We start from the raw sequence: 26,766 nt of genomic DNA on the forward strand, positions 1-26,766 counted from the left end.
CTGGCAGAGGTATTTAAGCGTCATTTGTTATGGAAAACCTCGGACTTCCATGTTAAGGTCTCAAAATATTTAGTATGCAAATCCGATCCTGCTGTTGGTGGATGACTTGCTGAGAGTCACAAACGCTGTGGTGCAGCTGGGGACTTGAGAAAGTGTGCAGCCATAGTTCCCAGATAGGTGAAATACAACCATGAAGAGGAAGAGAAGAAAAGACAGGAGGCAGTGGCATTAAATGACTGCCAAGGAAATTCAGGCTGGACCATTAGGAAAACTTCATAACAGTCTGAGGAGTTAGTCACCAAAATAAATGACCCAGGGAGACAGAGGAACCTTCAGGAGGGTCTTTAAGAGGAGGTGGACCAACATCGGTCAGGAATGGCATGGACAGTGCTGGTCCTGCCCCTGGTGAAGCCAGAGGAGCAGCCAGCCCCTCCAGGTCCCCTCTACCCCTCTGGCTGTCAGCAGCCACACTGTGAAAGCCTCCACAGTTTATCTTAGTTCAATTTCTTATTCCTCATAAATCAAAATAGTTCTCTGGCTCTTGTTACGCTATCAGCCCGTTGTGTACTAAATATATCATCCTCAAAGGGTGTTTCATGACTTCCAGCTAGGGTATGCGCAGCAAGGCCTGCGTGGCGCGTGGGTTCTCCTGCAGGGTTGGCAGCTGAGTGAGGCGGCCATTGTGTTGGGTTTCTGGAACAAGCCTTTAACCGGTTGGCATGGACAGTGCTTTACATGCCAATGTTTGGCACACAGAGTCTGTACACTCTTTGCAACAGTGAGGGTCTCATCAGATGCTGATATTCAAGAAAACGGCGTTTTGCTTATAATTTCCCGAGTGAGGCCTTTTTTCCCCTCCGCTTTCCCAACTTCCATTCAATCCGATGGCTAATTTTAGCATCGTGCCAAATGTTTTATTGCTGTTGTCTATATATCTTCAGGCTGGTCTGTAAACCAGTCAGCATTAGCTTTTTTGCTTTTTTCCTGTCTTATCCCTTGCTGAAATCGTTGCTGTTCATTCGTGCAGAGTACAGGGGTTGCGACGCTGATGGAACCAGTTCAGTGTGGTGGCTTCACCTCCTCATTTGGCTGTAAAGCAGCCAGGTGTCCTTGGGAAGAGAACCAAATCCAAGCCTTGAAGATCTCATCTTGTGAGAAAAATAAGCAAGTTAGTATGTTATTCCTGATGTTGACCAAAGTATGTGACTGTTTTGCAGGAAAAAAGAGTGCAAGTCTCCCCACCATTGACAAGAGGACCAAGTGCCTTTATACCAGAGAATGAAGTAAGTTTGTGGTTAGCTGGGCCAGGTGGGTGGTTGCTTTTGAAATGGAAACAGTACAGGACAGTTTTATGAACCTGCTTTCCCGTGGTACCTGGATGAGCTCTTTGCCAGCAAAAGTGATGGTTTCTCTGGAGCAGGCCCCAGTGGGTAAGAACCACCCTGCCATCGCACACAAGCGGTGCTGTTTGACATTTTTCCGGTTGCCAGCACTCCTGGAGACAGCCATGAGCGCCGGCTCTGCTCTTCTCCTGGGGGATGATCACTTACTACTCCTAATGCCAGGCCTAAGGGGAGGCCTATCCAGTACTGCAGTGGTATGATTATATAGCTCTCAGAGCAGTGTCTGACCTTCAGTTTGAGAGAACCTGAAAATATGACTTAACTCTTAGACTGTAACTGTGGGTCTTGAGAGAATTTATGGTTGAAAGGTACGATTTCACTTGAAACTCAAAATTTCTGCCCTTGATTTAGTGTTCAACTTAAACCTTGATTTGCAGCTTGCTGCAGAAAGTAGAAACTTTGCTTTAGTGGTATTCTCCTGTGATCTTGGTCTTCACAGAGTATTATTTATCAATCAACTAATTATTTGGGATGGCCCACTTAAAACCAGGACCTTTTTTTTTGTTTTGTTTCAAGTAGTTGCTAAAGGCAGGTAATTCATATGCTAGAACGGCAAAAAGACATTTTGGAAGATGAGATAGCTGCTGTTCTCTGAATCTGTCTCCATTTATACACCGGCAAGGTTTGAATTGAGAAACAAACAGACTGTAAAGGCTGGTAACAAGAAAACATAATGAAGCAAAAAGGAAGAGAGGTCCAAAAGAGTCTTTTAGACTTGGGAAGAGGGGAGCAAAATGAGGTCCAGCTGGCCAAACTTGTGAAAAGGACTTCCCTTTTGTGTGAAATACAAGATGAAATTGAGTTGCCAAACTTGGTAATGACATAATTTTTCTTGTAAAGTCAATAATTGTATAAAAAGTAGAAAAATAAGTGTAGTTAAGATTGTAACATATTCTGAGAGAATTGTTAATAACTTTCTTTCAGAGCTGATAAACTTGGTAAAGTTGCTAGCCAAGGGTACAGGAGGAGTCACTGAGTAGCTTTCAGAAAGGAGTAACCCCAGCAGTTACCCAGTAGAAGTAGGGAACCTCCACCTGCATAGATAAAATAGCCATTTAGTATCACAAACAAATGTTAAATACTGTTTTTTAAGCAAATTACTACATTTTCCCCCCACTCCTCGGCATAAAATAATACACTGGGTAGAAAGGATGCAGTTAAGAGATCAGTAACACGCTGACTGTCTCACAAATCTTTATAATAATACTGCTCATGTCAAAGCCTGCTTTATTGTCGTAATGGAAGGAATATTGACAGAGCAATAACAACTTAACTATAAAGGTTCCTGTTAAAGTGCCATAAAGCTTTACAAGCAGAATAAAAAAACATGTTTGTGGTTCCATGGATGGTAATAAATCAGAAGTAGGTACGTATACAGTATGAAGGGGATGGTAATACAGGTAGAGATAAATCTCGGAAGCAATAATGCAGCATATTGCTATGCCTAACATAGCAACAGTGCAGTCCTACAGGATTATATTTCAATTTGGTTAGCAGAATTTCTTCTCCGTAACTTGTACTGTTACAAGGAAAACTCCTGTCAAGCTGGAGAAGATTAGAAACCTTGCCAGAGACACGGGAAGTATGATTTCCTCAAGAAACTACTAAATGAGACAAAGATCTCTTACACACACAGGAGGTGCACTTGCTGAAGGGTAAGACTTCCTGGAGTGGCACAAGGGACACACAAGTAATAAGTGAGATAAGATGATCTCTAATGTGTGAATAAAGTTCCAATGGTAAAAACATTCCTAAGGAAAACTGCGGAGGCATCATTTTGGGTACAAAACACAGAAAAGCTGCCATAATGAAATGTAAACATGATGGAGCTGCCTAACTGCCTAGCTGCTTCTTCCCTTTCTTTCTGGGCCCACAAAATAAAACGGGGAAGTACAGTGGTGAGAAGTGAAAATGTGGCATGTTGTTTGCGTTTCTTTTTATGTGCCTTCGATATAAGATTTGATGGAAAAATATTTGAGACACAGTCCATTCATCAGCCCATCATAAAGAAGGGAAACTTACTTTGAATAGGAGTATTTCAGCTATTGTATCCTCAAAGTTTCAGCATTTTATCTTCTTGGTTTTAGGTGCTTTCTATCTTCATGTGCAGTAAACCAGCTAAAATGTTTTCTCATTTCATGGTGGTTGCAGTAGTAAGCTGGCTCATTTAATACTGTGCAGTTTCAGAATAAATAGTGGGCATTCTAGTCTTGTGCTCGTAACTTCAGCGGCAAACATGTTGAGAATGGCTGTTCTTGGTGATAAACGCTGAGTAACAGCACTAATACTGTGTCAGGGCTTGCAATGCAAGAACTACTTACACTTTTGCTGTTTCATTTCATCTTGTGCCCAAGGTTTGGATTGGTTGGAATAATTAAAGAACAGCTTTTGTTTAAAGAAAGCATTAAATTCCTATTCTAAATAATACTTGAATGTTATGGGCAAATTAGCATTTGATCTCCTCTTCAATTATACAAGCACAGAAGGGGTAGATTGCCAGGCTGTTTCTATGATTTCGTTACATAACCCAGTTCCTCTCCATTAATTTTGAAATTGGTTTTAGGGCTGAATGCTGGGGTGGTGTCTATACTGGCTGACTTCCACAAAGACAAGACTTTACTTTCCATTTAGCTCTTGCTTACTTCCAGCTCTGTCTACAGGTTTGACTTCAAGCATCTGCAAGTTTAGCTGTTTTGGGAATATCTACAGAAAAATGGTTTTGGTTTTCATAGAAACACAGGAGATTAACAGAGGTACAGTGTAAAGTGCTCTTCAGTTCTCAGTATACAAGTAGCATCTGTACGTGTGTATTCACACACATGCAAGCATGTGTATTTAAAAATACACATCTGGATCTCCAGCATTGCCTCTTAAGTTGTACACGAGCAAACCTTTCAGATTGCAGTATGCTTCTTTCCAGGGTTAAAGCTAGAGAAAATCTCTTTCTCTGTTAAGTTTGTCCATCTTATTTTTAAGGTTATGCAAGCAAATGGTTTGGATGAACGTACTAATCTTCTTGTGGAAGAATACTCAACATCTGGTCGCCTGGACAACATCACACAGGTCATGAGTATCCATACTCAGTACCTGGAGTCTTTCCTCCGCAGCCAGTTCTATATGCTGCGCATGGATGGGCCCCTTCCTTTGCCCTATAGGCACTACATTGCTATAATGGTATGTACCAACAGGCTATATATAGTTTCTCCTGCAACTTTGACTTGTGTTATTTAAAAAAGAAGAAAAATGGAAGGCTTTGGAAAAGAGAGACTAGTGTGATATTTTGACAGAGTATGAATTTTTGTAGGTGATTTTCATTAGAGCAAGGCATGCCTGGACAGAAGTTTTCAGTGGGAGGGGGGAATTGGCAACATATTTCCCTGTTTCTTACAATGATACACTTCTCACATGGCCACAAGAGTGAGGTTTTGCAGAGAGCGGTTAAAGCTGTGTAACCTTATTTCTTCGTATTTAACCATCAGTGTGCAGCAGTAGGATGAGGTGCAGTGGACTCCAGTCACAACAAATTCCAGATGGACACTAGGAAAACAGCTTTTATCATGAGGATGTCATGACGTTGCAACAGGGGCCAAGAGTGGTTGTGTGATCTCCATCCTTGGAGACGTTTTATTGGAGAATCCTCCGTACTGTATAGAAATGCATTGCAATATAAAACATAGCCCTTTGGAATGAAATTATACTTCTGTTTTGTGTTAGTAACCTGTCTTCCACTTGCAGCAAAATCAGATTACACACTAACGTGCTGCACTTTTCCCCTCTGTGTTTACTGATTCCAGGCTGCTGCCAGACATCAGTGTTCCTACCTAATAAATATGCACGTTGATGAGTTTTTGAAGACTGGCGGGATTGCAGAGTGGTTGAATGGTTTAGAATACATTCCCCAAAGACTGAAAAATCTGAATGAAATAAACAAACTCCTTGCACACCGGCCCTGGCTAATCACAAAGGAGCACATTCAGGTACCTGTTAAGTCATGCTCTGTAATAGCAGTAAATGTCCGGTAATAAGAATTCCTAAGAATTACACAAGCGCCTGGTTAGGCTTCATTACCTTGAGTGTAAAAAATTCAGGGCAGTACTAGAGTACTGAATAAGCCAGTAAGTTCTTCTATGTGACAAACCCCACAAGATTTACTTTTTAGGAATAGCACTGACTAAAATTATCCCAAAAGAAAAGAGGTAATACATTAGGTATCTCCTTTTTTTTTAATCCAGTGAGAGTTAGCGTGCAAGAACAATACAGTATTATTGGAAGAAAGGAATTGATCCCTTTTTAAAATACATAGTGTTTTATAGAAAAGGGGGCCAAAAGAAATTTTATACTCACACTTTTTTTATTCTCATTTCAGAAACTTGTCAAGACTGGGGAAAATAATTGGTCTCTTCCTGAACTGGTGCATGCTGTTGTCCTGTTGGCACATTATCATGCCTTGGCAAGTTTTGTATTTGGTAGTGGCATTAATCCAGAGAGAGATCCGGATACATCTAATGGAGTCAGACTTATAGCAGTCAACAACTTCTGTGTCTGTGATCTTGCCAATGACAACAACATAGAAAATGCATCCCTCACAAGTAGCAACTTTGGGGTTAGTGTTGCAAGAAGATTCTTTTGCTTGCCTCTGTTTTGCATTAGAAAGCTTTCTTCCATGCTTTCCTGTTTAAATTTCAGGGTAGTCTGAAAGTTTTTGTCTACTCTACTGGAATGCTTGAATCTGGTAACTCTTACGTTCATCTAGCAGTTTTCAGTGTAGTCAATTGAAAACCACATTGTAACAGTGGGTGGTAGTCAGACAGCGCTGTGATTTTGATAGCTGATGTCACAACCCATTGGGCAAGACTAAAACTTTACTTTCAGCTGAAAGCTTGAAGTCCAGGTTTCTTCAGATAGTGTGTCGCTGACTGGAGCGTTGTGTCATCCATGTTCCTAACGTGGAATGAAAAAAGAAATGGGGAAAAAAAGCCCAGAAGTCATCATCATAATAACAATAATTTTGACTTCATGGCCTACAATCACAAAACAAGTCAATTCTGAAACACTTCCATGTAGATGGGAGGAACGGTCTGAAATAAAATGTATTCTAGTCTTGGTATCAACCAAGAGAGAACTTCAATTAATAATTAATAAAGTCTTATTTTTTTTTCAAATAATAAAAAATATGATAAAAAATAATAATAAAAATATTAAATGCGGATTTTTTTCTGAAAGTGGCTCTATAATGCTTTGGTGATGTGTCCATGATTTAATACCAATTGATGAATTAGCCTCATTGCCTTTGATGGAAGATCAGGATTATGAGCAGAGTCATGAGATAAATTTTTAAAAATTTTAGTAGTACAATGTGAATATGTGATCAGTCAGTTCAATTGCTGTATCTTAAATTTCTGGGCTGTAAGACATGCTAGCTCAAATCGCTGGTGTGTCTTATTCCCCATATGCAGTGGTCAGTGGGCTGCAGCTGCAGCTGTGCTGCTTGTTAAGCAGTGAGTAGCATACTAGAAAACAACTGTAGCTATGGGCACCAGAACAGAATCACAAGGAAAGGAAAAAACCAAACAATTTATCTTAAGAGAAATCTGAATTATGAGTACAGATCACAGAACTCCAGACTGATGTATTTCTAGCAGAGAGGCCTGGTTCCCTCACAAAAGCAAGAAACAGTGTCAACATAACGGTTATTTTGATCACATATAATGAAAACTGCTCATTTGCTGTCTCAGGTTGTGTTCCTGTGTTGTAGTATTGCACTGTATCTCTTCAGAAATGTATTCTGCATTACCGATAGACTGAAATAAGTTACCTCAATATTAAAAGTTGTTTTCTGATAACACGTAGGGCACTCAGATGGCTTTCCCTGGGCCATCTACGTGGTGGAATATATATTGTAAGTGACTGTGGCTTCCATATTCAAACACCACCTTTTCTGCTGTTAATCCTACTGCAGTAGATTACTGCGATAGGTTAGATTAACACTTCCCAGCTCGCTTCTGGCTGTCTGAAAGCTGTTTGTCTGCGCTGTATGTGACAAAACGCATTCGGGCTTGAGTTTTTGTGTTTGCTGCTGCTGCTACCTGTTTTTGAGAACGTTTGTTGTCAAGCATGAAGTCTGAAGATGACACACGTTGTCTATCTTCTAATTTTGCAGAATGTCATGGTGTTTTTGCAGATCACAGATTCTTTAAGTGAGCTGGAGGCCTTAATGGAAAGGATGAAGAGGCTACAAGAAGATAAAGAGGATGAAGAAGCCTCTCAGGAAGAAATGGCAACTCGCTTTGAAAAGGAGAAGAAGGAGAGTCTGCTAGTAATTAGTGGAGGTATTTGTGCTTTTCCAGTTCCTTTTTATTTGTGCTTTGTAAGAACTAAACAATTGAGGCCAGTTCAGTGACTTCAACTTTTTCTGTCCATTTCTTTATTCTGACTCTTGGTCTAGTAGGAGTGTAGTAAGGGTGGTCCTGTCACTTGCTTCATCTGCTTAGGATTTCTTGGTTGGTAAATAACACCATCCTTTTTGCTATTTGAAATTTAGCTTTTGTATATAAAAAAAACCCAAGCCTGTAGACTTTTTTGAAAAGTTGGGTGTAAATTTCTCTTTCTTTATATGCTTTGTATCTATATCTATATCTTAGAACTAATTCATTCATGTAAATATTCAGTAGTATTTCGCAGGCGTAGGTTCTGCAGCAGTTAGAACTTCAACAGGTAGCCTTCAGATACAGCATTTAGTTCAGAAAGTAGATTGGGATGAGGCTCAACTTCTTCACCACTTACTGTCCACCTGGAAAGGACATTTCTAACTTGCCATTCTGAGTGATCATAACATTGTGCTGTTCCACTGCCTGTGCTGTGATAGAGATTCTTAGTTTTTTAAAAAAAATTCTTAAATAATGCTCAAAATTCTGAGCTGAAAGCCTCTTCTCCAGTATTTTTCATGTGCTCTGGAGGCCTTCATCTCTAACAATACAATGAAAACACAATGAAATCTGTTTTCTATAGACAGGAGGGTGGGGTTTTTTTCTGAAGAAAGTGTTCAAAGAAAGAATACTATTAAGACAGTAAGAATTTCCAACCATTTCCTTATAGTAGAGCCTATAGTAGAGCGAAGATGATAGCTTGTGTCTTTTTAAGCAGTTACCTCTAAAATGCTTCACAGTTTACTGACACTGTGAATTCAGACCACAGCAGCTCCGGACCAAATGTGTCTGAATATTATCTAAGTTTTTTTGCACTGAGCCCAGAAGGGAGGAAGAATGTATGGTGGATCAACAGGGAGATTGTTTTGTGGCTCTCCAGGAACATGCTCTGAAAAGAAGATAGGTCCAGCAACTTCATGGCTGGATTTTAAGAAATGGGCATTGTCCATTCTTGCTCTGTTTTGATTTGGTCAGACAGTATCAACAGTGTGGGTAAATGGATGCCCATTGCAGTTTCATTGTCAAATTGGGATTTCCGTGGGTTTCTGCAACTTTAGGTGTATAAGGAAGAGGTGTTGTTTGGGACAGAAGGGTTTTTTTGATGGAATTGCTGATGGTTTTGTTGACTTTCCTCCCTTTTTGCCTTTTGCTGGTTTGGGTTTGAGGAGTCTCTATGGGTCGAGCCTCTACCTTTTCATGAAATTCAGTCCTTGTCAGGGGAGTGTGTGTGTACGCAGGTTTTTTATTCTTCACTGAGGATTTGCTGTAGCAGATGCTGTGCAAGCTTCTTCCTACACAGCCATGTTTTGATTGTTTAATGAGGCAAAGAGGAGATAAAGCAGTTCTGCAATTCTTAGATTAACTGAATTTTCAAGGTGTTAACAGCAGACATATGGCAACTGTTCTGTCAACGCATGTGGAAGCAACCCAGGATTTTAACATCAGGGTCAAATGCAGTCAGCTATGCAGTAGTCAACTTCTGTAGAGGTAGTTACACAATCAAGCCACCTGTTTATTTGGGAGGGAAAGATTGATTCCTGATAGAGAACCTGTGCTTGCTTAGTGACACATTTTGGAGCTCTTTGAAGATGCTTAGTTACTAGAGCTTCTGGCAGAATTTCAGCCTGATGTACTGTAGCGCTCTTTGCTTTCATATAATCTTCAACTGATATTTACAAGTGAAGTGTTGCTTTGCTTTCTGGTTGCTCGTACTCCAGTTTATAGAACAGAGCTGGTGTATTTCCTGATGCCGTATCTGCTCAGCATAGCAGTCACTTTGTCAGGGGTACATTTCCCTGTTTCTTATCCTAGCACAATGACTTCACAAATGGGATTCATCTTCCTGATTTAAGATACCAAGACCCCCTCAGAAGTCAACAGAGAGAAGAGCACACCTCCAGACAGAAGTTTAGACCATCTCTTCCCATTTTGTAGAAGTACATTAGATGTCTGGTGTAGGCTGACTTTTAGTTGGCTCAATAAAGGGGATGGATCCCGTACAAGCAAGCAGACTGGGATTACAGTGTTTCCTTCATACCACCCTCTTCTGTTGCAGTACAAGCAAGCTATCAAGCTGCAACAAGGCTTTACCATCAGTCAGATTCTACTGTCTATGCTGTGTGCTGTTTTTCCTTCCTCCAGAGGACAGACCACACCAATCCTCCTCCATCCAACCCCCTCCCCCACCCTCCTCAGGGCTATTTAACCACTTAGCTGAATGAGCTACAGCTGCACATCATCCATGTCAATCAACCCACTGCCGCTGAGGCAAGGCCACAGCTGCATGTTATCAATGCTAATCAACCCACTGCCTTCATTCCTCTACACTCTTCGTTTGCACAACTTCTAAAATTGTTCTCTAGTGCTGTAGTAGAGTAGTAGTTGGAAGTCAGTGCTAAGTCATGGGCTAGCCTAAAACAAAGTATGTTGCTGCTTTATTCACAGCATTTGATGATGAAATAGTTTCTACAGATGTCTCCCGCTATATTGAAGATCCTGGGTTTGGGTACAAAGACTTTGCAAGGCGAGGAGAAGACCATCTGCCAACATTCAGAGCTCAGGTACCATCTCTAAAATTATATTCACTTAAAGAATGTTTGTATATCTCACTACAGGGCAAATAAGGCAAATAGAGTGAAATGTTTGTAGTGGGGCATGTTTGTTGCATGTTCCTTTTCTTGTCCTGGTCTGTTAAATAATTTGCAAGCTTCCATAAATCTACCTGAGATGAGTCTTTTACTATTTGTAAATCTCAGCCAAGGGAGTACTTGGCATTCAGTCTTACTCCAGTTACTACCAGAATTAATGTTTGAAAACTACAAAGCATATCACTAAATCTGGAGTAAAAGTGAAGGGTAGAAAAGAAAGAATATATTTACTTCCCGCCAGATTTCATAGAAGAAAAATCCATTGGAAGAACTCTTTGTTTTATTCCTGTCATTTTACCAAGTATTCTTTGTCCAGTGGTTATCAATATCTAGATATGTATATGTCTGTGAAAGCAATTTGCTGAGTATCGTTCTCATATATGCACCATATCACTGGACTTTGAATGTTGGGAAAGAAAGAGTTCCTAAATACGATTCCTAAAGTTTTTGCTTATATTTGAATGTAATTTTTTAGTGCCATTGAAAGAACAGCATGTACATTTTACCTGTACATTGTCATACATATTGGCATCTTTTTCTATGACCAGACTCATGAACTTCATAATATATATAACAGGAGGAACATTCTAAGTGGTTCTGTTGCAGTTTATAGAGTAGATTAATCAGCAGTTTAATAATAAATTGTAAGCAATGGAAGAAATATTAAACCAAATCAAAAGAACTTGAATTAAAAAAACAGTAGGTGCAGGAAAGCTCCATAGTCAGAAGATGTATCTAAGTGTATAAAATAAAGAATCCATTACCATTCACAGGAAATGTATTTAGCTATATATCAGTCTCCACTGATCTGGACAATTCACTCTGTGGTCTTTATATGAGCCTGAAGTAGGTAGATACTGCCAAAAAGAATAAGGCAGAGTCAGTGCCTGTAAATCAAACATTCTGCTTAAGTACTTTAGGAGCAGCAGGCTCCCATGGAAAAAAGCTCTACAGAAGTTGAAATTGGAACCAAAACATCTCTACTCTTAAATAAACAGGACAGCTTCTGGCCTACATTCAGGGGAGTCACTTTGATTTAACTTTATTAGTATGTCCTGCTCTTAAGCAGTTTGATGTATATACACACAGCTTCCCAAATGCTCTGCCGTTAATGCTATTTAAATTGCAGTAGCGTCACAAACCCCTGCAATAAATCTAATCCTTATTCTGATAAAACAAGATGGCCTTTATCTCTCTGGATTTAAATTTAGGAATAGAAAAAGGTAATCCATACATAGCAGAACGTCTTTAAACTTTTTTTTTTCCTTTTTCATTGTTGGTATGTAACAACTGCCATTAATAAACTTTTTTTCCATCCTGGGTCTTCTGGCTTTCAGAGCCTTTTGTGATGCCCCAGGTGTCCGGGACACCTGTACAGGGCTGGTAGGTATGGCGTATTTCTCACAAGCCTTACGGTCTTTCGGACAGGCAGCTGGAAGCCAAATGTGATGTTGTGGCCTGTTTCAGAGTCGCTGAATGCCTCTGTCAGGCAGCTGAGTACTGCCCTGCCTACTCTTCTCCACTATCCTAATCGGGCTCAGTCCAGTAGACGTGCTCTGAAGTGCCTGGGTGAGGACCCTTGCCCAGCAGTACCTTTTGAAAACAGCCAGACACAGGAAGGACATGGAGATGATGCCCTCCATTGTAAAGATGGCATCAGTGATTGAGTGATTGAACACCTTGCTGAGGATGTGGCAGACTAACATGTTCTGTGTAACTGCAGCATGGAGAGCAGTTGCGTGGTGCTCTGAAGCAGGGTTGTTCTCTGATGCTGCGGTGCCACCACTCTGCAAAGATTTCCTATTCCTGGTATGAGCGGGCAAGCTTTTATCCTTGCAGTCCACGTGCTTGTCTAAGACCAAAGCAGCCTGGATTTTATTAGTTTGTTCAAGGACAGTTCAGCACTTTACCCAATGATTGTACGTCCTGGCTCAAGTAAATACTGCCATCTCTGCTCAGAGCTAAGCATGAAAGCCTCTAAGAGGAGCAAGTTTTTAAACTCCATCCCACATAGAATGGCAGTGGTTGGAGTGGCATAGCAGACAGTGGAAAATTGCCTCAACACTCAGAAGTTTGGTTTTTTTCTCCTGTAGGCTAATGATATCCAGCTGGAGGTGTGGTATTCATTGCCAGGAAGCCTGGGGGAACAGAGCAGGTGATATGGATGAAGGATTCAAAATGTAAATTTTTTGCAGAGAATAAAGCTGTAACTAGCAGACAACAAAAGCTGTTGAGCTATAGGGGGAATCAGCTAGCGAGTTCATTTCATTTGTACATTTATATATTTCCTTCTCTTCCTGCAGGACTATACCTGGGAAAATCATGGCTTTTCCCTTGTAAACAGGCTTTATTCTGATATTGGGCATCTCCTTGATGAGAAGTTTCGGATGGTATATAACCTCACATATAACACTATGGCAACGCATGAAGATGTTGATACAACTACGCTAAGAAGAGCTTTATTTAACTATGTCCACTGTATGTATGGAATCAGGTATGGATGAAAATCCCCTGACTTTGGAGTGCATTATGAACTGTGTAAACAGAACGGAAAGCGAACCATGTGAAAAGCATGATTTTAGACTCAGGGTGTTAAAGTGGAAGTGGTACCTCAGTCTGGAGGCTGGAGTGGTTTTGCTGGCATGTCAGTATAACTTCCGCTTCCATTGGAGAAAATTATTATGGATCAGGGTGAGGATTATTACAGAAAGGTTTTCTCTGAAGCCAGCCTGTATCCTTTGTTCAGAAAAGACAGTGTCCTAGTGCTAAGCCTTTCAGATCCTTTTAGCAGGTGGTTTTCTAGTGTGTATAATAAAGGCTCCAATTCCCAAACTTAAGAGCATAATGCTGAAAAGACCATGCTTTTAAAAACTTAACATCCAAGAGAATGATTGCCTGTGTTCCTTAGGTATGATGACTATGATTATGGAGAAGTTAATCAATTACTTGAACGCAGCCTGAAGGTTTACATAAAGACAGTGACCTGCTACCCAGAGAGAACTACCAAGCGCATGTACGATAGTTACTGGCGTCAGTTCAAGCACTCGGAGAAGGTACATATTTCAAAGCTAAACTGGCTTCAGAGACCACCATGCTGTTTAAAAATGAAAACACAGCAATACCTAAAAATAGCAGTATGTGTCAAACTGTTTTTAACCAGAGAAAAACAAATGAGATTAATTCATTGAGTGTTGGATATCAGTTGTACAAAAATACTTCTCAGTGTACTGGAAATACTGATTCTTTTTGTTGTTACTATTTTGAGTGACTTCTCCATAAAATTAAACTGACAGCTGTAATAGAGAATTGGATAAACTGGGGAATGGAGAAGTGGTCAACTGTGCCAATACTTGGGATCTGGGGATCAAAAAAGACATTAACTCATACACGTACATGTGTGTGTATATATATTTTTATATATATGTAAAATCTTTATGGTATTTTTCATTAATAAAAATGTCAGTGTGTCTTCAGAAATGCACATTAAATGCTTCCTGACCAGGATTCAGTGCTTATGTGCCTGCTAGCCTATCTGGCATGTGAACTATTCCTTATTCTGCACTCCCGTATAGCAGTTACACATAGTAAAGAAAACCAAATATATTTCATAAACAATACCATTAGGATACAAAAATGGTTTTATTGGGACTTCTCAAATGGAAGATTGCTTAAAGTAGCAGTTGAGGCTAGTTCCTTGCAGTCCTAGGGTGTTGTCTAGTATTGGTGTACTACACAGCTGTCTCAAGAGGAACTGAAGTCCTGTGGCGGGGTACAGAGAGAGAGGACATAGTCTCTTGCAGCAATACTTAACTAAGGGTTAGAAGTTACAGCCTAAAAGAATAAATGGTGTTGCGTCCAGAGGTGAACTAAATGGCTGATTTAATTTTTAACAGGTTCATGTCAATCTACTTCTAATGGAAGCTCGTATGCAAGCCGAACTTCTGTATGCCCTTCGTGCCATAACTCGTCACTTAACCTGAAGCATTCGCTGGGCAGGAGTAAAGGAGTTTTTACTGAGTATGTAAAGACCTTTCAAAATAGATACACACCAGAAGCTGTTTGTGATGTAGCATCAGGTTATTCAATTCTCTAGTGTCAAAGTTTAGCCGTGCTTCTTGACGGCTGTAATGTGCAATGACGTGTTTTATTTTCTTGATGCTTAACATTACTAATGATAACAAAAGTAACACTGAGGAGCACTACTCTGCATTGTTTCCGGCTGGATTTCTGCACAATGGTCAGGATCCTGAAACTGTTTTTATTATATCCAATCCTAGCGCTTTGTTCTTTAAGCACTGGAGTGAAGTGCTTAAAACTTCTTTTTCCAAGCAATCATTTTTCAGATTAGTGGAGTCCAGCAGAAGGTTGGTTTTGCCTGTCCTGAGAACATACCACCATGTCGTGACTTGTGACAGAGACGCGCAGGCTGCGTTGCATTGAATTGCCCACTGGATTCTTCTGTGTCTCCTGGAAACTGCTTGCCAGTCACTGTCTTACTACAGCAATTGAAGGTGGTGTGAGATGTGAATGCAAACATTGAGCACACTTTAATGTGAAGTTAATCATGATAAACCCTACGGCATGCTACTGAAGTGCAAAATTCATCTGCTTTGTTGTGCCCCTTCCCAAGAGAAGAGGCCTCACGATTTGCCATTTCAGCCACATTTACTGTGTTTCAGTCATGCACAATCTTGTTGTACTGACAGTCACCCTCAGTTGTCCTCACAATATCCATGCTCATCACATGTTGCTATATGTTTAGTTGGCACCTATAAAGTTAATACACAGGCTGACCAAAAATAGGGTTGTGGGTTTTTTTGCACTCTCTTCTTTCTCAGTGTTTTGACTAAGGAAAGTAAAGGAAGGCTAGCATATCTGTTCTTTCATATTGGATGTATAGAAATTTATTTCCCATAACTTTTTCATAGCATGAAATTTTAATATTCAAAGTTTAAAAAGTTTCTATGCATTAGTGTGAGTGAACAAAAGAAAAGTGCAATATTTAAAAAGAAAGCAAGCTTTTTTCCCTATCATGCCACTGCTAAAGTGTCCTTCTTATATAGCCATAAAGAAATTTCAAAACCAAATTTCTTTATTGTCTAAGGCCTAGCAGTTTTGTTTTAGCTTTTACGGCTTGAGACAACCTGATACTGAGATGCCAAAGCATCCCCAAAACAAAGCATTCTTGGACAACTGGTAATATTGGGGAAGGGAAGAAATAAGCTGCCAAAAATGTCACACTTTTGTGCTGTTTTCTGTTGCTTTTGACTAATTTTTAAGAGCACAAAATGTTGATATTTATAGCTTTATTTTGTATTGCATTTAATGAACCAGTGAAGTGCCTAAAGAGATGCTTAAACTTACCCAGTAGGATGCAAGTTGTCACTGCTTCAACTTTGTCCGTTGGTTTGGACTTTCCATATTTCGTTGAGGAGGGTGACCTTTATTTCTGTTGCATACATTCAAAACTAACTGGATAGGTTTATTTTTAATGTTCCATTGGATTGTAGAAGTTGATACAGCATTTTTTTTCATTGGTGATTGGAGAATAGTTTTATAAAAGATACTGTCAGTCATATCTTAACACTTTCCATTGACAAAATCATGGACCAGTACGCTACTAAAGTTAGTTTTCTCTTTTCTTCCCTTTTCCTGATACCTTGCTGTGACTTCGCATGTTGTTTTTTTCGCTTTAATTGGAAAGCTAAATGATTGTACACTTTTCTGCACTTTCAAACTGCAGACCCTGCATGTGAAAACCCTTTGAGGAAGAAACCAGTAATATTTTTTTTTAATGTAACGTTGGCTGTTTAGAAGAATACCCAATAGACAGCATTGGACTCTCTTCTAGAGAGAGCATTGGGTAAAACATCAGATTTATTTATCTTGTGTAGCTAACTGCAAAGATTTCTCAGAAGCATTGAGATGCTCTATGTATGAACTTAGGTTAACTTAACTTTCTGAGTTGTAATGATACTTTTTCCTCCCTCTTGTGGCTGTAGTGGCCATACCTGATGGCTTTTGTGCATAAAACAGTTCTGCTGAGAGAAGTTTTCATGCAATACTTTTGCTTTTTTCAAGTGATGGGAACTGTACAGTACTACTTCAAATTCCTTTGCTTTGAAAAGTCAAGTAGTTCTCAAGAAGCACGGTTGAGCTCTGGAAAGGAGATGAAACTAGATTCAGGTAACTTAACACAACGGCTTAGTTTCCCTTCAGAAGTGCAAGACTTTTAAGGTAGGTTGAGTTTTATGTTTGGAAACATGAGTGCCTTTACTTCTTTCCGTATGAAATATACTTGCCAGCTCAAATGCCTTCTGAGCAAAGTACGTGAGCAGATTTGAAATACAGAAACCATAAATGGATTGCTTCATAAAATTTGTAGTAAGCCAGTGATTTCTTTTTTTTAACGTGCCATATCAAGTCACATATGGCCTGGAAGACATTCCACAGTAGGAAATGTCATTGTAAACTGGTTTGCAATTCCTCTGTTTTTTTCAATATTAAATGCAAACTTGAAACTTCTGGAAATTTTTTCCACATGGCTTTTTTTTTTCCCCAAAGTATTGCATTTACAGTGTAACAATTTATATATAGCCTGGGTTTTATACTCAAATTTATGATTTTTGATAGGTGTTTGTTCAGAATAGGTATTTAAAGTCAGACAACTCTACCATACACTTTATGCACGTTTTAGGCTCCCACTGTGCCAAATTTTAATGTGCAAGTGTTCTTGGATTTTTTTGCATTTTTAAAGCACTCATGAATGTGAATTTTCACACTTTATTCGTTATTCTTAAGAGCACTGTAATCATTGGAAGTGTAGGTACTCTCCCTCTGTGTTCCTTTGTTGGAATTGATATTTGCCAGCATTAATGTTAGCCCACAAAATCCCAGCTGTGACCAACATAAAAACAAAGTGTACGGTCTCCTGTCTGCTGAAGAGGAAACTTGGTAGGCACAAATTAACCAGCTAGCACAGGGAATGCTGCAAGTAGGGAACAGAGCTTTTGAGCATGGACAGCTTCTTGTCATTGCAGAATTGCTTCAAGATGTGTATTGCAATAGAGTACATTCTTGCTGAAATTCCTCCATTTTTTGGGTAATGCAGTGAAGAAATGCTGATTGGAGAAAGCATTTGCATTTCCCAGAACACTCTGCCTGCAGCCGAACGTTACAAGAGTGCCATCATACAGGAACAGAAACCATTTTAAACTAGGGCAGGGTTTGTGCAGATAACTACTAAAGCTAGCATTGTGGTATCGTATGAGAATTTTGGTGAGCTGGAGATGAGTTTATTTTCATCAAGACTGAACTGAAACATACATTCTTTCTCCTAAAGCCTTCACTAAAATGAAAAGGATGTATCTTCAGACTTAAGAGTCACAGAATTGCCACTGTCAGCTCTTCCTATGTATTAAAAAAGCCTTAAGGACAGATAAATCGGTGATTGTAAACAGTTACAAATGTAGATCTCTATAAATTTAGAACAGATCAGAACAAAAAGGAAAACATTTTGCTTCTCTGTTACTTGAGTGCAGAAGGTCAAAGCACCAAATTCTTCAAAAGTATTTTTGTTCGTAGTGATGCTGATAGGTGTTTTCATAGGATTTGGAAAAAGCAGCTAGTTACCTAAATTTCAGTGGGAATTTAAGCACCTAGGCATTTAGCATAAAACCTACAAGGTGCCCACTTGCATTTTTGAGTCAGATTTTTAAAGATACTTAGTTGCCTAAATTCCATAGAATAAAATCAGTTTCCATAGAGATTAAAGGAGTAATGTGTGGCAGATCCATGTGATTTGCAGCGATTGTTAGTGAAGTGGGTTGTTCTGGGGGCTTAATGTAGGCTTAGAGAAACCTCTCCCAAAGCAGTTAAACTGTAAGTTGCTACTCTTGCAGAACAGGTTCTCGATGTTTCTCTTGCATGTATGTTTTCCATGAACATAGGCATGCATTTCAGGCTCATGTTCCAGAGTTTGGACTCCCTTTTAGAAGAACTGGATTATTTAACCTCTACTTGCAGAGATTTATTGGCAGTAGCGAGTGGATAGCTTGTGGCTGAACTAAAAAGTTTTGGCCAGAAAGAAATATTCCAGATCTTCTTGATTTCAAGTGATGTTCTTTCAGTTACTTTCCTTAGAGGTTTGGATCCTCCTCCCGTAAATAAGGGGTGATGTTGCACAAAAGGAAGGCAAAGGAGATGGATTCATTGTAAATGAACTTTCTCGGAGCTGATCTGAACATAAAGATGTAGGAATTGGTTTGCCGTTAGCAGTCATTCCAAGAGCTGGATGAAAATGTCAGTTACTATCTGAACTTCAGATTTATCCTCCCTAATGTCCCCCAACACTATGTTTGTCTGAAGAGATGCATCCACCAGCTTTTCCACATTTGGGAATCGTAAATGAAAATTTTTATCTCCAAATGAATTTAACATTTCATACCTGCTGCATAGATCACAGGTGTGGGAGATGGAGAGAGCACAGTAGTATGAGGAAACTTTAGGAGCATCTTGATCAGTGTTAACTTGTCCCTTAGAGCACGTCCTAGCATGCGGTCATGCTGCTGTTCCCCCAACACACATAGGTCTCTCTTGCAAACATTTAATCCTGCTGGGGCAGTGACCAGAGGCAAAAATGGTCATTTTCCAACCACCACCACCCTGCATCAAGTGCTTCCTATCTTCTCAACTCACAACCCCTAGCAGTCATGCATGGAGAACCTCCTAGCCTTAACCTTGTGAAACAGTGCTAGGTTCCTGTATCACCATTTGCTGTTGAGTTCAGAGGGTCAGAAACACTTAATTGCCATTTTAGGTTATTTCTGGACAGGAAAATTCTACGTTTTCGTTCGTGAGGATGACACTCAGTACTTGCTTACATTTAGGTAGCATTTGCCAGTAGCGTGTCAGATCCCATCTCTGGAGTTGGAGTAATAATCCAGTGGATCCACTAAGGAAAGCCTTTCTTTGGCAAAACTCCCCATGCTTGAGCTGTTCAGCCATGCAGCATGGTTTCTTTGAGGGACATCTAATGGGGGATTTGAGGTCCTCTTGTGCCAGGCAGCCTTACAGGGTTGTTGGGTTGGCAGCTTCTCGGGTTCCTTGTAGCCGGGCAGACAGTGACCAGCCTCTGGAACAAGTGGATTTGGGTTTTTCACTTATCTGTGGGATAAATCCAAACATGTGGCATGGAGTGGCTGCGGAGACATAGGCAGGGTTGGATGTTCTCACGGGTACCAAGTGTCATCAGGGCTCGTGGAAAACAGAAATCTGAATTCTGCTGTCATTCCTGATGGTAGTTAGAGGTGGTACTGAAGATACCCATTAATATACTAATTGCGGGGAGCAAGCCACACTGTCGGCGTTAGAAGGTGCAGACCACAGGTGCTCTCGAGGGGACACAACTAGCACAGGAGGAGTTGATACGTTGGTCGGTTGGTCAGAAACTTCACTGATGTGTCTGAGAGGTTCTTGTGTATGTCTGCGCCTAGGGGACATGGTGGAGACACCTCCTTACCAGGTGTCCAGAGGGCTTCTGTAGCTGGGCAAGAGCTGGGACCCTTCCTGGGAACTGTTCGCTTCTGCCCGAGAAGAACGTGCCGCTGTGCAATTACATTTTCTTGTTCCCATCAGCCCTTTGAAGGTAGTTTTGAGACGAAGTGGGTGAATCGCCAAGCATTGTGTCTCCAGCTGAGGGGTCTGGGGGGGCAGCGACAGCAGCAGATCCAAAGGCGCGTGGTCCAGAACTGTTCCTCGTTGCCCACTTCATGCTCATATTGTGCCACCAGACCCAGACCTCTTCCTGCCAGCCCGGCTGCCGCGTGCTCAGGGTGGCAGGGATGCGGCTGCTTTTAGGGGAATAATAATTAGGCTACGGCTCTTGGACTCCGCAAGGCGACACAGTCGGAAATCTTTTCACGGCTGTGACTGGAACTGGATATAAACTGTAGCTTAAAAAAATAGAAATTTTGTAAACTTGAAATCTCTCAGTTTTACCCTTTCCTCCTTTTGCTGGAAAGCCACACAATGAATGTATATGCTTTATCCTTCTATCCGACATAACTGAAAATCAGACTGCCAACTCCTTGTTTCGTATTAGCCTTTTTTTAAAAAAAAAAAAAAGAAACGTTTGTGAGCAATATATGTAGCATGCTGTGAACGTCTGTTTTGATCTTTATAGTTACTCTTTAATCCATCAGTATTAACACCAGTTCTTTTTTGTGTTCCCCTTGGTACTTCGTATGCAGTGTAAGCAGAAGCTGTGATCGGCTTTGCAGTCCTGTGCCGTGTTACTGTAACTCCTTGATTTTTTAGGGAGCACCTGACTGTGGGCCACCCTGGGGCAGGCAGCGTGCCCGTACACAACTGCCACTTTTCAGTCTCTTGTACTATGTATAGTTTTAAGTAGAATAAGCTTTTTAACAGAAATATTGATGCGGTTTATGAGTCACGCAGGCTGCAAGTGTCTGGTGTGTGAGAGTCTTTGTATTTATAGTTGTTGGGGTTTGGTTTTTTGTTTTGTTGTTTGGGTTTTTTTTTTAATTTTTTAATTCATAAAGTAGCAAACTTGATAAACATAGCCACTTTAAACTGCTCTTGCTAAACAGACCCTGCTGTAGATGAAATACCACTGTAGATACAGGGAGGTGCACCCGCAGACCTCTCCTGACCATGGGTGAGCTGAGCCCCCTCTCTGCAAAAAGCACGGTCCGAGCTGCACGGCCGCCCTGCGTTTGGCTGCATTTGGACCCAGACGCCAGGAAGGCCGGGATCTGGCGTGGGTTTCAGCCCCCCCGTGCCCATAAGCCTGCCACTGGCTGGTGCACAGGGCAGACGTGAGCCTTGCCAGCGTGCGAGGGATGGACGGACCAGCTGCTGGACCAGAAACATGGGCACAGCATTTCTGCAGCTGAAAAGCTTCCAAGCCTCTGTTGAGTGCAAAAATTAGCCCTTGATTTGCTGTCTGCAGGGCCCGGCACATTGGGGGTAAGAAGTGGCGTCGGCTCCCCGTTGGCAGCTGTGGGTCTGAGCCCCCTTGGCAGCAGGCAGGGCAGGGCAGTGCCCAGGAAAGGTGGCGTTTTGTCACATCTCCCACCTCTCACCCTCTGGCCAGCGGGTAAATTGTACCCAGCCCCAGGCCGGCAGCTGTCAGCTTCTTGCCTCCTGCCGCCCTGGCCGCACGGGTGGTCAGGGGTGGAAGATTAAGGACAAAGCTCTGATTCTGCTGCTCCATCCCACCACCACAAAGCGGGGAAGCATGGTAGCTCTGTGGGTCCCATGGTCCCTACAGCATCCCTACAGGCGGGTGGCACATCACCTGTCCTGCCTCCCAGGCCACCACCTGCCCTGAGCTCCAGAGATAAGCCATGGGTTCCATGCTTTCGCAGGAGGCTTGCCTGCAAGGTGAGGCAGCTGCTAGGAGCTTACTGTGGGTTTCCACAGCAGCTTTTATCATTTATTTTTTTCTGTTGTTGCTGGTTGGGTTTTGTTTGGGTTTTTTCAATTTTTTTTTTTGTTGGGTTTTGTTGTTTGTTTTTTTTGCAGAGGACAGACTGACTAGTGGGATGGATTTATTTTTTTGTGTGTGTGTGACTTTTGTTAGTTTTTAAGTTACCCGACTTGAATTTATCTGAACAGATGCAGAAGGAACTTCTTTTTTTGTGAGTTAAGAGACAAAACGCATTTTTAAACAAAGGAATCATGTATTAACATTTTAACAGCAATTCATAAATCTGCACTTTTTATGAGGTTTTGAAAAATCTATTTATAGGTACGGAACAATGGGGTTTGTTTAAAACTGTATCACATTTATACTTGCTGAAATTACTTTCATTGTTATCAGTAGGAATTTCATTGGTTAAATAAAATGGATAAAACCTGTCTCCTGTTCGAGCATCATTTGCTGCATGCTGGGGAACACACCTCTGGAGCAGAGCATCCCATGTTTCAGGACAAGATCCAGCCCTGGAACTGTCATTTTCCTCCATACCTTTGTCCTGGCTTTTAATCTGTGTATTGTTTAATATATATAAATTATTTAATCTATATGTAGATAATATAGGTAATAATTCTATTTAATCTGTGTGAACATAGGTCCTGAAATTTATAGCACTTGCCAAAGGGAGTGTCTTTTAAACAGGCAGTTGTCTGTGATGAGGGAGGGGGCGATGGGCATCGTGATGCTTGCTCTTTGTACCGGGCTTGTCACCTTCCTCTTGGAGCAATGTTTTGTGAAAGCCACGGGCGGTGGGATGCACCAGGAGCTGCTCCATCTTCCAGGGAGCCCTGAGGGAGCCCCAGAGCAGAAGAGGGTGAGGGCTGTAAAACAATGAAGGAAACGCGAAGGAGAGACGAGGTGTGCGCCGAGGGTGCTGGCTCGGGGCAGTGCCAAGCTTGCCTAGCAGCTCAGTTGCCCCCCAAGCCCCCGCAGTCCTGCTGTCTGCCCCATCCAGCCCCCGGGGGAGGGTGGCAGAGTGCTGGGGGATCACAAGGGGGGGTGTCCTGGGAGAGATGCTCATGTCCCCCCAAAAAGACAAAAGCAGTTAACACAAGCCATGGACCTGGGGTGGTTTTGGTGTGTCTTACCCTCCCACTGCTGGGTGCTCAGCCAGCCTGGCCTCCCCTCACCCTGCGATGAAAATAACCCCCAGACAAACCCAGAAAGCCCATTTCCAGTTCTGGTAGGGCTGGTGTGTGCCCTGAGGAGGGCTGTGACCAAGGGCTGTCACAGCATGACCGTTACCTGCTGGCACCTTCAGCTGGTTCAGCTTCATCCTGCCCTTTAAAAATACACGTTAAGTAAAATCTGTAAATACATTAAGTACTTGCTTGCTTTTAGTGGGAGTTTCAAAATACTGAAAATACCGATCACCTTGGGTCCAGGCAGAGCTTCCCATACCCTTACGGGCACAGCAGCTGTCACCGCCAGGTGCCGGTGCGGCTCTGGACTGGAGGGAGGGTGACTGTGTTGCCAACAACCTTGTGAAAAAGATCCAAAACTTGCAATATTCCCCAAAGCCCAGGGCTGCTGTGGATCTCCTGCTTTACTTCCTAAGGGTCCCACAGGACAGGCAAGCAGCAGGGCAAGACAGTGCCCTCCTCAAGCAAGCCCGGCCCTGGTTTTGGTCCCTGCGCTGTCACTGAGTGTGTGGCGTGAGCGCTGAGGGGGGACCCAGAGCAGGCAGAAGGCAGCCCCTCTGCCCTGGCACCCCAGCCTTGCCCTGCACCACGTCCTCACCTCTCCGGCCAGTCCCTCCCAGGAAAGCCAAAGCCAAAAACATCTCTGTGTGTTGGGAGATTGGCTGGACTTTCGCCTTGACCACCCTCTGGGGCCACCACGGCTCTGCCGCCATCGAGCCGCACACCCACCACCTCCTGCTCCAGCTCACCCTGAAATGCTGCACGTGGCTGGAGAAACCCAGAAACCCACACACGGTGGCAGAGGGACTGAGTCACAGGGATGCTTATGTGCACGCACCGGGTGGCCAGAGACAATCCCCCCGCACCCCACAGGTGCATGTGATCGAGGGAAGGGCTGTGCCTGCGGGAAGGGTGGGCAACCTGCACGGGCAGCGTGTCCTTGGGGAGACCCGGCTGGGCTGACCCCAAACCCCTCCTTGTCCCTTCCCAGGCTCAGGGAGCATGGGGAGACACCCCAGTGTGCCCCACGAGTGGCATCAGCCGGGAGCATGGCCACCCCAGCCTCCCAGGCAGAGCCAACAAACCAGGAGCAGCAGCCGTATGCCACTGCAAGCCCAGATGGGGTGCCCACGCACAGCTGGAGCAAGCCCACATCCCTCAGGTCGGATTTCAGCTTCTACTGGGGTCTCCTTCGCCTCTTCACAGCATCACCTCAGGCTCCTTGTGTCGTGGTACTGGGAAGAAATGGTGACCAGCCCTGGGCCCCCGTGTGGGGCCACTGGTGGGTCCTCTCCCAAACGTTTGCATTAATTGCTGCTGAAGTGCACCCACCAGCAACGTGACTTGATTTCAACACTGCACGCTAAACTAGCCCAAATTACAGGCCACAAGGGAGCATAGAAACTCCCCCCAATAACTTTTAATTTAATCATGATGGAGCAATCTGGTGAGACACCTGGACAGCAGAGCGGAGGCTATAATTATAGATGTTATAAATAACATCACTCAGCCCACTAACGAGCTCATGTAAATATCGCTGATTTTTTGTAAGCTTTTCAATGCTTAAAAGAAGATATTCACTGGATTTGTATTTACTGCTAAATTAAAACCTACCCTCTGCATCCTCCACACATGCTTTGGTGTCCTCAGGCTTTCTTCAGTTCATTGGAGCCAAACTTAAATATTTCCAACCTGCAAGAAAGTGCTTTTGCAGAAGGATGCCCTCCTCCTCCTCCTCCTCCTCCTCCTCCTCCTCCTCATGCCTGGGGCTGGTGATAAAGAGTATCAGCATGTCCAGGGAATAAAACGTTGTCAAAAACTGGACACAAAAAATACAGCAAAATGTGATTTCAGCCCCAAACAAAGTGGTTTAGCAGTCATGACCTGCAATGTTCAGTGCTGACTTGCCCAGGAACGACTTCCCCAGCACTTTGCTGCTGCCCCAGCGTGCGACCCCACAGAAGAAGGTTTAGCTCCAGCCCAGGCCACCTCTGCCACGTTGTCCTCACGGCCTCGTGCCTCTCGTGATGAACTGAGAGCACCAGGGGGGGAAGAGAAGAGCTGGGCTGGGGAGACGCTGCTGCCTGAATACAGACTTGTAATTTTAATTTGTCTTGCTAAATTACCTAGCTAGACTCTCTTGGCTTCCTCAGCAACCGATGAAGAGATGGAGAGAGTCCACCAGAGGGTGACATCTGCCCTGAATCATCTCCTGGGGGAGCCTGATCCGCCTCCATCCTTCACGTCAGACGTTCAGCTAGCAGGAGATTAACCTCCAGCTCACATCTGCAATACAGCACAGTGATGCTGAAAAGATCCGCTGAAAATGTTATTAGATTTAAACTAACCCCTAGGGGTTTTCTTTCAGATTCTCCTGTGGAAAAAAAAAAAAAAAAAAAAGAAAAATGCAATTTTTGCAAAAAAACGGGAAGAGCAGCTCAGCTGGAGGCATCCTTACCACTCTAATTAGTAGACCTGAGTGTGAATCCCCACCACCACAGAGGTCCAGCACCAGTGCTGCGTCCCTGGGCATGCCAGTAGCAGCAGTAGGGCATGTTGCAGGAAGGTGCTTAGTGCTGAGCGGCTGCAGCTGCTCACAGGGGGGAACAGGTGATGGAGAAAGTGTGAGACTATGAATATGCTCCTGAGAGAAATAGACAGGTACCAGGCTCCCAGATACATCCCACCCCACCAAACCTCCCTCTGATTGGGTTGGGGAGGTGGTGGGGGGGTGTAATCTGTGGCATTACAGTATCTGGGGGATGGACAAAGCTATCATCCATCGCTGGAGCCTGAGAGCCGGTCCTTAATGGCACCCAGCATATGAGCTGTCACCCTTTACTGGTCTACTGGTGGGACCATGAGCCTCAGAGATCGTTTGCACCTGTCTGACACCAGGATGCTAATTGTTACCGTTCAAACTTCTTCTGTAGCCACTGGGCTTCGTGGTCTCGAACACCCTCGAGAAGGCAGCCCCTTTGCTCCACACCAAGTAACTCATCTCAGTTTTGCAGAGTGCAGGGTTTTTTTTGTCCAAGTAGAGGCTGTCACCTGCAGCGCAAAGGTGTACAGACATGTCCCACAGGTGCCTGAGGGTGAAGGATGCGATCGGCCACGCCACAAATATGCATGTTTTCCGTGAACTCAAAAAATTGTGGCCCAGTTCTTTGGGGGATGGGCTCACTCCACACAGGTCAGGCCAACTTGCAAGGTTTGAGGCACGCACCGTGGTTAACCCCATCTGTTGCAGCAGGACCGCACACAAATCCCTGCCACCACCCAAATGCGGCTGCAATCACTGGGCGTTGTTTCCAGCAACACTCAGGAGGCATCAGCCCCTGGTATCATTCCTAGCTGCATGGAAAGACTTAGTGATCCAAGAGCCTTCTAAGGGGCTGTGGGAAAGACCATCCCACCTGTGCAATCATCTGGGTGAACCATGCCAATGGACATCTCAGAGGTCTTCATGGGTGGGACAAGCCCCATCAGCCACCAACCCCAGCAAAGTTTCACTGGCCCCAGCTTCAGGCATCCAGCTGAGGTGCCCAGGTGAAAGCCTAGTGAGATAAATCCAGATAGTGATGTCTCCCTGAGTCTATTGTATCATCCCTCTGGAGCTGCTCCACTCATCTCAGCAGCTTGTTGGTG

The 26,766-nt window shown here is 42.9% G+C and overlaps 1 protein-coding gene across 2 annotated transcripts in view; it reads left to right on the forward strand.

The window, feature by feature from the left end:
- SESN3 (sestrin 3) overlaps nucleotides 1-22,359 on the forward strand; it is a 44,885-nt gene extending 22,526 nt beyond the window's left edge. The window contains exons 2-10 of one of the 2 annotated variants that reach the window (XM_055802593.1): nucleotides 1,218-1,283; nucleotides 4,380-4,577; nucleotides 5,198-5,380; nucleotides 5,770-6,006; nucleotides 7,564-7,732; nucleotides 10,274-10,389; nucleotides 12,780-12,970; nucleotides 13,385-13,529; nucleotides 14,370-22,359. In XM_055802593.1, coding sequence (XP_055658568.1) covers nucleotides 1,218-1,283; nucleotides 4,380-4,577; nucleotides 5,198-5,380; nucleotides 5,770-6,006; nucleotides 7,564-7,732; nucleotides 10,274-10,389; nucleotides 12,780-12,970; nucleotides 13,385-13,529; nucleotides 14,370-14,456 — 1,392 coding nt within the window. In that variant the 3' untranslated portion in view covers nucleotides 14,457-22,359. The remainder of the gene's footprint in view (nucleotides 1-1,217; nucleotides 1,284-4,379; nucleotides 4,578-5,197; nucleotides 5,381-5,769; nucleotides 6,007-7,563; nucleotides 7,733-10,273; nucleotides 10,390-12,779; nucleotides 12,971-13,384; nucleotides 13,530-14,369) is intronic. The other variant, XM_055802594.1, reaches the window with a different exon arrangement.
- Nucleotides 22,360-26,766: the final 4,407 nt, after the last annotated feature.

The sequence above is a fragment of the Falco peregrinus genome, chromosome 4, assembly GCF_023634155.1.
Source record: "Falco peregrinus isolate bFalPer1 chromosome 4, bFalPer1.pri, whole genome shotgun sequence".
Classification (NCBI taxonomy): Eukaryota; Metazoa; Chordata; class Aves; order Falconiformes; family Falconidae; genus Falco; species Falco peregrinus.